The sequence below is a fragment of the Lepisosteus platostomus genome, chromosome 24 (genome assembly GCF_059453375.1).
Source record: "Lepisosteus platostomus isolate fLepPlt1 chromosome 24, fLepPlt1.hap1, whole genome shotgun sequence".
NCBI classification, from domain to species: domain Eukaryota; kingdom Metazoa; phylum Chordata; class Actinopteri; order Semionotiformes; family Lepisosteidae; genus Lepisosteus; species Lepisosteus platostomus.
This window is the reverse complement of record NC_142634.1, coordinates 12292835-12305484: the sequence shown is the minus strand read 5'-3', so window position 1 is coordinate 12305484 and position 12650 is coordinate 12292835. Positions and strand designations below refer to the sequence as shown.

Here is a 12650-nt window from a genome sequence, read left to right as displayed (position 1 = left end):
AGGTGTTGTTAGTGACAAGTATTAATGCATTGTTTTAGGTACACAAAGTTTTCCTCTTAAAATCCTGCATATTACTGTAATTGTGACGCATGGTGTGAAGCTGCATTGGTATGGAAGAATTGCAATTAATCAAGTATAACGGGCTGTCTTCAAGACCTTTTGGGTAAAAAAGACTGAAGGTTTAGTGTTCAGGAATATATGTGAATACAGTTGATATAGTGGTTCACAGTTTTTCTCCCGTGCTATTATGAGTTTGGGAAATAAGAACATAATTTTGTGAATAATGTTAGCTTAGAGCTGCCTAGTTCTGGTCCCAGAGGGCTACTCTGTCTGCAAGTTTCCTTTAATGGTCTGTGCAAATCTCGTTAGACCAATTGAACAGCTTCTCATCTTCAGGTGGTTTTTCTGTTTTAGCGTGTGAGCCAGGTGGGAATGAAAGCCTCCAGAGTCCCTGGGGATCTCGGGCCAGGATTGCAAGGAGGCTACATTTTTCTCCTGATTTTCATTCCTGTTGAGTCACTACTTGGGTACATCGAGAGCCTTAAAACCTCATTTATAATGGTTTTAGATCTGAAATAATTGGACCATGTTGGGAAATTTTAGCATGAAACATTTGCAACAATCCGTGTGAATGAAAGTCTTTCGTAACAATCATTTCTAGATGCACAGACTCGTCACCTTGTCATTTCAAATCCTAAACGAGAGGAGTTGATGAAATTTTTTGACAGGTTTCTTTTTTTTTACTAAAATCAGAAGAGACTGGTTTGCCAGGACTGGCAAACACCTCACTAGTGCGATTTCTGTGAATCTGGACCATTTAACATCAATTGCTGAGTTTGTTTTATCCGAGTCGGTTTTCACTAAATCTGTGCTGCTCTCTCTGTCAGTAGGAAAGCTTGATTCCAGTTCTTGGTAGTGAAGCTCATGAAACAGTCCTGCCACTTGGTACGTGTACAATTTGAATCTGACGAGTCGCGTTTTATTACTGTGCTTCATCATTTGAAAAGTGAACAATGTGCAGGAATTGTTTTCCTTGTATTGACTGTATTTAGGTTTAGCATTATTTCTCAGTGATTTCTTTTTAATCTGAAACAGCACAAGCCACCCATTCTACAAAATATCAAATTTATTCTGATAAAAAATTTTTTTTACACATGTACACATGCACACTCACAGCTGATAACCACAAATAGGCCAATGATTTTTCTTACAGATCCATAAAGCTAGCACACAGTTGCGGACTTTGTTGAAGACACAATGGGGAAAGCTTGCACTGTTTGATTATAAATTTTAATTTACAAAAAAAGGCAGTCTGAAAATCAAGTATAAACATTTAAAAACAATTTACAAATGGACAAAGTACAAAAAGAGCAACAGTCACTCAAACAATGTGTAGAAGCAATGTCAGAGCACTGTATTATGGTTTAATTAGTAATTTACATTGTTTTGTTACATTTGTTTTGGCTGTTATGCATGTTGAATTCAATACATTCCTTCTTTTTTTGGCAGTCTCTGATCAAATCTCCAAAACTCCAAAACTGATTTTTGAGCAAGGAATAGGAACATAATTTCAAGTTTAAATTTGTTTCCAATAGTCTCTTCTCCCACAAGTTCTTTACATCTTATCTGGAAGAATGGTGCCCTGCCCCACTTATGTGCAAAAACAGTTTGGATCGATTAACCCTGATGACTATACTGTAGCTATCAGAATTTTAAGGGAAGCTTGTTTTATTGTATTAATCTATATTCTTGTTTGAGTCAAATGACAGCAAAGGGGTAGGGTTTTTCCTTCTTATTAGTATACAGTATATAGATTTTTGTAAAGATTTAGATCTGAACGAGATGGGCTTGTGGAAGGGACCCACACTTGCTAGTGCCTGATTTTAGAATACTGATAGTATTGGAGGAAAAAATGTTTGCAAAATGTGACTTCTTTTTTTTTTTTAAATCGGGCAGGTTTAAAATTATTCTTAAAATTACACATGGAAATGTTGGTAGCAGCACATCACTTGATCACATAACTTCAACAACATTTTTAGTGAAGGAATGCACACACATGAATGTACACAGTACTGAAAAACTATTCTTGCTTCATTTACTGGACAAAATACAAACCATTGTGCATTTATAAGGCAAATACATCGAGGCTGGTTTCAACTAGGCATTTCATGACTATTAAATACTGATTAACTAGTTGTGATTGTTTTTCTTTTGAATGTGTTCTGGAGGTTGATGGAGCATTAAGAAATCTAAAAACCTGTGTAACACGAACATTTAGTGGATAATACATTGTTCTGTTCTTGGCAAAATATGAGCCACTGGATTTTATTAGTTTCAAAGAATAATAGGACTTAAGACCACCGTTTAAAAAAATTGCTGCAAACAAGTTTGGATAGACAAAGCAGAGAACAGGTTGCTATGTCAAACCCTATGCTGGGTTAAAACGGGAACACCAAAGAGTAATACTATTTTATGCATCAGCATTTTCAACTCTTTTACTTCTCTTCTGCAAATATCAGAGCAAACATCTTTCTGTCCACTAAGAAAAAAATTTACCATCGCGTTTGAGTCATGGAATTGGAAGTGGTTTTGGGCTTTGTGACCCAGCCTCATAAACGCATTCTTCTGTAGAAAAAAGGAGTGGGACCCCTTCTGTCATCAGCTGTAAAATCCCTGGATTGAAACTTAAAGTAAACCAGAACAATCTGGTTTAAAAAGTATTACACAGCACTTGCCTAGTTGCCAGTAGTCATGAAAACCCTAGTCTTGACACCAAATTTAAATGACAAGATCCGAAGAAATGTATCGTTTTGTATATATATATATGGTTGTGTACATATTTTCCCAAAAAATATATTATTTTACGGCTCCAAGCCTTTTTAACAGTTTCTTCCCTTTGGAGAGCAGTCCCTTTTTCTTTTTGGAGGACAAGTCTCTGCCCCTGACAGGACTGCCAGGGCCCATAGGATCGGGTCCAGAGCCTTGGTGGTGTTGGCGCACAGTAGGGGAAGGGGCTCTTCTAGAGGAACCAGTGTTTTCTGAGGGAACCTAGTGGGAGATCCGTAAAGTACAGTTCAGGGGTGGAAAAATTTAGAAGAGCACAAATGCAGCTTTTTTTCAGTTCAATGTTCCCCATTTCCTCCAATCATCCAGTATGAAGAGGCAATACTGCTTGTAACCTGTTTTTGTTTTCCTATTTGAAGCTCAGTGCTTCTTATTGTGCAAAACTCTTGGATGTTGAATAACCTTCCCAACCACAACCCCACCTGCTTTCAGGACCCTGAGTAATCTGGTTCTAATACATTTCCAAATCAGATACAGAGGTGCAATTGCCATTATTGACTGTGCTGTACTGAGGTCTTCATTCTGCAAGAGGTATACATTCTTAAAATATTACACCTGATACATTACAAGGCTATCCTGGAGATTTTTTTATCCAAAGGCTTTGCAGTTTGTTCCCATTCATTAGCAGGTGATTGATAACAGGCCTTAAAAACCATTAATTTGATTAAAGGTTATTTCCTGATTTATTGAAGAACCTATTTTGTATACCAAATTTCGCTGGGTGGATCTGCATGATGTCTTAATACCTTAAGCTTTGTAATAGATTGCATGGCAGAAATAGGATTGGAGTTATTTCTAGTTATTGAACATGGAATACTTGGATTCATTATCTTGATACCCAAACTATGTAGATGCATAATGACACCTTCAAAGAGTTCACTTTAACAAAAAGTATAAGCAATGCTTGCTAAAATTGCTTCAGTTTTCTTATTGAACACAAGGTTAGAAATGTGAATTCTAATACAGAATCCGTTTAGATTGCACTTTATTAAAGTTCCCTAAATTGTGTATTTTACCTTACATATAAGGTGGCAGATATAAAAATATTACAGTGAAACATCCACTATCTAAATATTCCTTTATTGTAATCATGAGCTAAAAGGCTCCTTCTCAATTGCACTTCGGAATTAATGCTATCTAGAAATAAAGCATTAACATGAGAAGGCAGGTGTTAGTTAATGTAATGTCCAACTGAAAAGTCTCAGTTAAAACTGAGGGGTGTCGGCGCCTACTAGCATAATTAAAAATCTACCATATGAAGAGAGGAGATAATTTACCAGTTTTGAAGCAATATATCACTTTTCACCAAGGATACTTCATCAAGGTTGTTGGAACCAATTCATCCTGCTTTAAAAAAGTTTTTATTTACAAATCTGGCTGCAAGCACTGTAATAATCAATAAAATAAAAGGTCTTAGTTTCTCATGTTAATATAATGATGGACTTTTGAAATCTGGTCATGATGGTCATTCTATGAGACAAAATACTTGTTAGTAGCACTTTTGTCATTGCTTTTCATTCCTTAGGCAACAGAGAAAAAGTGCACCCTACTCACTTAATTGGTACATTGCTAGGTTAGGCATCTTGAAGGAACTGTAACATACTGTAGATAGATCAGCTCACCAGTGTTATAAAATCAGATTGTAAAAATACTGTAATTTAGTCCATGTGTATGTAATACAGCCTTTGTTGGACTGACTCTTGTAGAAGTGAAAATGCAGGGAAACAGATGCGTAGGCTCTTATTGCATTGTTCACTTTTAAGTATGGCAGGGTGCACTGCTTCAGAGGAAGGGAAGATCTTAATAGAATATTAGACAGTGTAATAAACTGCAAACGAAAGAGGCAATCTTGATGTGCAAATGGCCTTTTAGCTTACCATGATTAACAGCAGGGATACTTATAATGAAAGACAAACATTTTAATGTACAACACCCAGAGAAACAACGGAAGATACCATACTTGTCTAATGCATTTGCTGGGCTGTTTCCTCAAGTACACGTATTTCAGGTTTTTCTAAGGATAATGTTCTAATTCCAAGTGTCTAAGCATCGTTTTGACTGCGCACTGTTTTGCTTGGACACCACTAGCCTTAATTCCGAAAGAATTAGCAAAAATCCTGAAAGAATTTTCCAGCATGGAAACAATTTACAAGTCTTCTAAATAAATGTGGATTTACTGTAATTCAGGGTTTAATTCATGGGTTAGAATTTAGAGGAAAAATAATATCAAAGTACTTTAAAAATACCATTAGAAACTATACAGCTGCTGCCTTTTTTGCATACCAACATCTAAATACACCCATATCATCTGCATTAGACCTGGGAAGGATTAGATCTTGGTATCTTCAGTTGTCCACTTACGTGATGGCTACAGTGCCTTTAAGGTGTGAAATGAACACTCTTCTTCTGTTGCCAAGCCGGTGAGAAAAGAAAAAGAATGCAGTGATGGCATTTTAATTAATCCACATAATGAATATGAAAAAAACCTATGATGAACCCTTCTAATAACATTCACATTGCTGCTTATTTTACTTTTCTTTGCATGCATGTTAAACTTAATGTATTACTACTAGCTGAAATATCATTGGATTGTAAATGTAAGCACTTTAGCTACAAAGCCTAAGAGAAAAACATCCTTTAAATCCCTTTAAAAATCTTGTACTTCTCAAAGCTAAATGTTGTCATAGAGTGTCACCTCAGGCAGATAACGTAGCTTGATATTATTTCTTAGTGGAGGCACAGTAACTAGGGCTTTCATAAAACATTTTCTACCACCTGTGTTTTCCTAATACTAATAGCCAGTCCCATATTGATTACAAGGATGACTCAGATCTGCAGCACTGGAAGCCCATGGAAATCAAAGAAAACACAGGGGGCAGACAAGAATGCCATGTCGAGCCTGAGCTGTCCAGCTTTATTATTGCCGATTCAGCAAATGGCACAGCCAGGTCTTGGACCAAGCAGTATCTTGAACGCAAGGCTCAACGTTCAGTTCAAACAAGCACCTTTATCATTTGAGCCACTTGAAAGCACTCTGGCTCACATCTTTTTCAAGTCCCAAAAGAAAAATTATCTTTTTCTTTGTGAACATTAGGGTTTATTTCATTTGCAAAAAAACAAAATGGGATAGGAAATGCTTTATGAAAGTCTGTGTAAGTTGTCTCTTTTTAAAGGATTTAGTCTACAGTGTACTACAGGGGAGGCCAGCCCTGGTACCGGAGAGCCAAAGTCCAGCAACTCTCTTAAGTCACCCTTAAACCATTTATTTGACTTGGAATACCCCAGTTTTGATAAACTTAGTAACCTGTTTCTAGTACCTGTCTAGCTATGGGGTCTTAGGATTTTCAATTCAAATAACCAGTGAGTTCAGTAAATGTAACAGAACAAGTCACCCGCTTCAGTGATCAAAATAAAATTATTCCAACTACTTAGAAATTCATGGCTTAATTGTCACATAGAAACTGGATTATAGCTTTCCGGGACTAGAATTAATCATCCCTGGTACGCTGCAGTCATATAAAAAAATCAGTCTCTATCTCCTGATTTCGACTTTTTCTGCTGTCACATAACAGAGGCCAATGACTGGAAGAGAAAGTTTTGTGAAAGAAGCTATACCCTTTTGGTCTTTGTCCGCACTGGGGTGTCTTGTGCATATCGGGATGGTGTATCGGTAAGATAGACTTCTACATCATCAGGCACTTCTTCAAGAAAGTTTGAAGGAACGAGACCTTTATGTCCATTTATTTCACCCTGCCAAAATAATTCACAAAACTTGTCTTACACATGTGAACTCTTTATTTCGCTGTGGCTTTCAGCTCAGGTTGTCACGTCCTCGCTACTGGATTCATATCCCCGATTCGTCATTCATTCAAAGGGAAAAGGCAACGATTGAACAGCAAACAACAAATCTGCTGTTCATGTGGGATTTTTGTAACCTGTTCACTTCAACAGTTTTTAACTCAGTGGCTTCAACATTTTAATTTTGTTCTTATTGTTTTTATCAGTTAATTACAAAGCAGACAGACCGTGGAAAAAAACAGTGTTTAAAGTATTTCCCTGTCAATATGTGTATTAAACCCACAACAATTGTGGCAGTAGGGCAGAGAAGCTTTAGAACTATCCCTGTAAGGGTAGTGCTGGTACCCAGGTCCTATTCTACATTTCAATTCTTTCATTGATAAGAGGTTTTAACTGTAGGGCAAATTAGAATAAAATAAAGCTTCTGCCATGACTCATATAAAAGCACTATAAAATATTTAACTGTGAAATTGATATGTCTTCAGTAACATCTTGATTATCGTAACACTTGCTCCCAGTTTTAGAAGTCATCGTAAAGCTTCAGGCACCGAGGCTACTTACATAATAAAATCCATCTTCATCGATTTCTCCAAAAACTGTAATGATGTCTCCCGCACAGAATGTTAGCTCAGCCTGTTACGGGGGAAAAAAAGGATCTCAGACAAGTGTTTCAGGCAGGGGTTTCTGATATCAGTCAGAAATTGAAAACAAAAATAAGGGTCTGTTTATGATGCTTCTTGTCCAGTAAATGTTTTTGAAGAAAAATTGTAAATAAAATCCCATTCCAATGGTAAGTAGTTTCATTTTGTGAAAGTACTGTACTTGCTATGCTCCCAAATATGTCTAGTGCATTTTATTCATCAAGCAATTAAAAGATTTTGTGAATTTCTCTCCTCCATAGCACCAGCTCTAGAACCTTTCAGACTGCATCATAAAAGAACAAAAACAAGTCCAAATAAAGACAGCCAAACAACGCTGAGGCACCCGCCTACTGACTGGGCATTCTCATCACACGGACAGAGAGTCAGGAAACGAATCCATTCTTCTCACACAGACGTCCCTGTGTTCGAGCTTTCGTTGATCACGACAGAAAACAAAAATGTTTTTTAATCTCATGTAACTCACCTCCAGTGTCAGTCTCTCTCCCCCACATTCTCTCTCTCTGTCTGCCTGTGTCTGCAGCAGCCCCAATGTGAAAGTGAAAGTAAGTGAAATTGTAGCGTAAGGGGGAATAGCAAGCAAACTACAGCCTATATATGTACAAATTGTGAATTATTCTTCTAATGGTTCCAATTTTGGCAGGAGGTTTACAGCAATTGATATCAACACTCTTTTCTTTACTCCGTATGTCATACACAGCAATCTTTCACTGTGGACGGAAGCGCTCTAAAGATTATTTCCTTAAATTAGAAGAAGGTCATTTATTTTGTTTCATGGTCATAAATTTAGAAACAAAACTTCTAAATCATCATGGCTGTTTATGCTTTTACAGTATGACAGGTTTCCTGCACTAAACAGACCTAAGACTCAATGGTTGATTTGGACACAATGTAACAAAGTTACACAAATACAATAAGAAGAGAAAGCAATCTAGAGGGAAAATCTTCACTTTACGAACAACAGCTTGAGTTTTATTTTACTTCAAAACATGCAAAAAACTCAGATTTGTACTTCAATCTAATCTTCCTCTAATAAACAAGATTATTCCACATTTAACACACATTCTTTTTCCCACCTATATTTGGAGTGATTATTCATATGTGTGTTAAAACAAGAAACTCAAAGCAGTAAATATAATAACCTATTGCAACACTGATGTACAAAGCCATTTAAGTCTGTGTACTTGCTAAACACCAAACAATTAGATTTTATCGACGTTGAAATCATTACCACCTAGCAGTGTCCTCCGGGTTAATTATTATTTCTTCAAATAAGAAAAGGTTATGATGGAAGGTACATTGTACAGATAGGAAAGTGAAACAGCTACCTCAGCATTCGTATTAAAATGTTTAAAGATTCCTCATTCTTCATCGAACATTCATTCATTTATTCAGTTAGTCATAACTGGAATTCTATGACCAAATGTTTTGGCCTAAGAATAAGAAATGAATCCAAAGAATAATAGGTCTAAATGCTATACACAAATTGCCATTAACTAATATGGATTAAAATTACATTCTAGCTTGTTTTTCATTCCAAAGATAACCCCTAGTAGTTACTACAGGCAATCCATCTGTGCAAGAAGGATGTTGAAGGTTCAATTTTGATTTTAACTTAGCAAAAAAAGCCTCAGCAAATCTTAAAGAGACATAGTTTTAGTCTTTTGGCTGACTTTCAAACTACGTATTCCAGTGCATATTTCATTCTTAATCATTCCAAACTTCATTCCCCTTCCCATTTTGTGTCTTTGCCTTAACTACCTCTTGTTCCTCTCAGCTCACATTACCATTGCCATTAGAAACATATTACAATTAGCCACTTTCTATTATTAATATTATGTACAGGTCCACCTTCACCTCACATTATAAGCCTAATGGTTTCACGGAGTAGGTGATGACATACCTAAATACAACACAGAGGAGATATGTAAAGTCAATTTACTGAACAAAAAAAATGTACACTTGTAAATTGCACAACCTCACATAAACTGCCAGTTGACAGCATATCATGTGGTAAGCAGAAACAAGTTTATTCTCCTTCCTCCAGTGCTCCCTGGCTCAGCTGTCTGGTGAGAGGCTCAAACTGAGAAGAAAGGGAGAGCTGATCAGTACCTCCACATCAACGTTTGGGGAGCTCTCTCGGGGGTCGTAGTCATACAGGGCGACCATTCTCCTGGTGGGCACGGAGTGCTGCCGGCCGCTGCGCCTGTTCCTCTCTGTGCAGCCATGAACAGAGGGACAGACAGTGAGAGCCGGCTCCTTCAGCCCCGCTTCGGCTCTTTCTCGCGATCCCTTCCCTTTTTCTACACATTTCGTCTGGCTTTGCACATTCCGCTGCCGAGGGGAAAAGACTGAGGCCAGGGCAGCGTGGCTTAGAGCAAAGAAGGAAAAGTCTGCAGATGAATCTAGTTCTGTTTTCCTGAGAGCTGAGTTATTTTATGGACGTATTTCTCTAGAGGACGACTGCGTCCATGTAATACTGTCTACTTTCCTGCCTCCTAAAGTAGATTCCACTGTCTATTCTGACAATGACAAACACAATGTCCATTAAGTTGTTTTCCCTTTCTGCCATACAAAAATGGAGACCTATATTACCCCGTTAATGGAAAATACTGAAGCTAAGCCTTATAATTCCAGTACTATTTCTTAAAATATTTTGCAACTCACCAGATCCGAAGCAAAGTATTTTGCTAGTAATAACTGACACTGCAGTCTTACATTCAAGGAGTCAGATGTGTTAATCAGTTTGCACTCTTACAATATACTGTAAGCTGTTGCCCAGCCCAAAGCGTATAAGCTTGGGAGAAAAAAAGAAGAAACAAAACAACTGAATGAAAGTCAGTTTGGAAGAAAAACAGACCTCGTTTGGACTTTCGGGACCTGCGGTTAACTGAACGCGCGCCGTCTTTGAAACGATCACAGTTCACTGCACAGGAGAGGCATGCAAACAAACAGAAGAAGAAAAAGAGTGAAGAGGCCGAAGGAAGAACCTACTGTAACTGCTCAGGACTGACTAGAAATCACAATGGTCTAGACTGTAATAGCCATTTCATGAAAACCAGAGAATATATTGCTAACATATGTTCTGCTTATTTAGATGTTTTTCATAATATATTAAAGCCAACTTGTTAACTTGTTGTATTTTCTACATGTTGTGAGTGATCAAAGGGCAAGTAAAGATTTACACATGTTGCACATAGAAGATCCCATGATTCTCAAGATCATGATTTATAGTGATTTTTTAATATCAAGCTCCTAATACATCAATTTGTTTTAACCCCTTGCATTTTGAAAAAGCCTGGTTTCCAAATGATACATTTCCCACAATTAAATCATGATGTCTACTGTGAAAAGCACAAAGATCCTGTTGCTGTTGTTTAAAGATTGTTTTTAATATAAATGAATCAGATTTAAGTTGAACTTTTATTTTTGAAACTGAACCTTAATATCTTAATGTTTTTTCATGCCCTTATTTCATAGTTGTGTGACCTTTTCTATAATAATGACATTTCTTCATAAATAATGTAGTAATAATATGTAAGCAGAAATATTTGGAGGTTATTTTAATGAGAACATAAAAGTAAATTAAATAATTCATTTGGTCTTTGTATATATAATACACATATGCAGTACATTCATACAACCTACACACTATAAAACAGTACAAGAGTAAGTTATATATCTTATTAAATAGCAGTTCTGATTTATTTAAACCTGATAGGATCTGTATCTTTTCACTCAGAATAACAGAAAATGTTGGCACAGCAAAATTATTCAAAATATGAAAAGCAACAAGTAATTTCATATCAATCTCTTATCAGGCAATCTGCAAAAATGGCACATCAAATTAGTATGCATGTACTGTACTAAGGATCCGTGTTTGTAAATGACCAGAAAACACATAGACAGCCTTTCAGATAAAAACTGTTCTGGGACCTGAGAGACCCTCTATATAGTTTTGTTACTTCAGATACAGATACTGGTATGATTAGTCAGAAGAAACTTTAGGAAGAGTTGCTTATTCTTAAATGATACATCAGTACATCAATTAATTAATATCTGAAAATCCAAAGGCTGTTGCTGCTCATAACAAAAACTGAAAGTTTGAACACTCATTTGTTGGCTTAAAGTGAAAGAAATTTTTCAGGTGTTACAGGAATCAGAAATACATGAGCTTCAAAACAACAAACAAGATCAAGAAGATAAAAAAATCAATCTGCATTTTGTTGTGTTGTGATATAGATAATTAATTGCATCAATGCGATGCACCAGCTCAATTGGCATGGAGACTACTGTCTTGGAATGATACTCAATTGTGAATGACGTTTTTGTATCGAAGCAAGAGATAATGATTATGCCAGTACCTATTTTTTCTACAGGTGTGTTAAGGGGGAGGAATCCTTGCTTGATAAGTTGTTCCATCATTTCCTCATCATCTGTCTGGATCTCTGAGATCATGTTGCAAGGAATAAGCCCCGATCGTCCACAGATTTCTCCTCGGTAGAATCCATCTGTGTCCTTATCTCCATATACCTAGAAGGATAATACAAAAAAGAGAATGAGAAAAAGCAAGAAAACTGTAGAAAGAGAAAAGGTACACAGTTGATAAGATTAACTGAATGAAATGAGAGCGTCCTACTCCACCTTAATTATCTGTCCTTCTTTGAAAGGAAGCTCTTCATCTGCGGCATCAGGATTAGGGGACATGGACAGTGGATCGTAGTCAAACAGGGCGACAAAGATCCGAGACATGTCCTCAGGCTCTGAGTCTTCATAGTACTCGGGAGAGGGCTGCTCCCTCCTGTCGTAGCCATCTAAAATATAAAGAACACCTCCTCGTACCTCGGAACAGCAAGAGCTCAAGCAGTGATCCTGCCCACGTGTGTCACCACTGTGCCTTGTTAGCCTGAGGAGAAAGATCGTTACTAAACAACAGAGGAAATAAGAATCAGCTGGGAATTGGCGAGAAAGCAGATGTTAACTAATCAAACTCTTACTTTTGTTGCCTGCCATGGTTGTTATCTACAATAAAAAAAGACGCTGAAGCGTAAAACGGTCTTGTTTTTACTCATACTCGTCGTATTCATCTTGATGCAGATACAGATGACTGCCACAGCTTCACAGATGCACGTTGTAACTGGAATTTTCAATGCAGCTCGCATACTGTAACTGTTGCATGTAGAAAATACCAGGGAGAACGTATAACTGATGTAAACTGATGAAAGAAATCCCAGGTAGCATGCATGGGAGGAGGAGGAAGATGAGAACACAAGAACAAACATACATTGCTGTTTTACAGCACTATTGAACGACACTGGCTGCATGCACTGGATTTATTTTAGCTATGTT

At 37.1% G+C, this 12650-nt stretch overlaps 1 protein-coding gene across 20 annotated transcripts in view; it reads right to left on the bottom strand.

The window, feature by feature from the left end:
* Positions 1–1108: 1108 nt before the first annotated feature.
* LOC148641680 (RIMS-binding protein 2-like) overlaps positions 1109–12650 on the bottom strand; it is a 121339-nt gene continuing 109797 nt past the window's right edge. For 8 of the 20 annotated variants that reach the window (XM_088617778.1, XM_088617779.1, XM_088617777.1 and 5 more), the window contains 8 exons: positions 11946–12115; positions 11666–11834; positions 10162–10227; positions 9414–9517; positions 7768–7818; positions 7204–7275; positions 6460–6594; positions 1109–3048 (listed from right to left, as the gene is read on the bottom strand). In XM_088617778.1, the coding sequence (XP_088473904.1) occupies positions 2857–3048; positions 6460–6594; positions 7204–7275; positions 7768–7818; positions 9414–9517; positions 10162–10227; positions 11666–11834; positions 11946–12115 (959 nt within the window). In that variant the 3' untranslated portion in view covers positions 1109–2856. Of the gene's footprint in view, positions 5251–6459; positions 6595–7203; positions 7276–7767; positions 7819–9413; positions 9518–10161; positions 10228–11665; positions 11835–11945; positions 12116–12650 lie in introns of those variants that run through there. The other 12 variants (XM_088617786.1, XM_088617782.1, XM_088617781.1 and 9 more) reach the window with 11 other exon arrangements.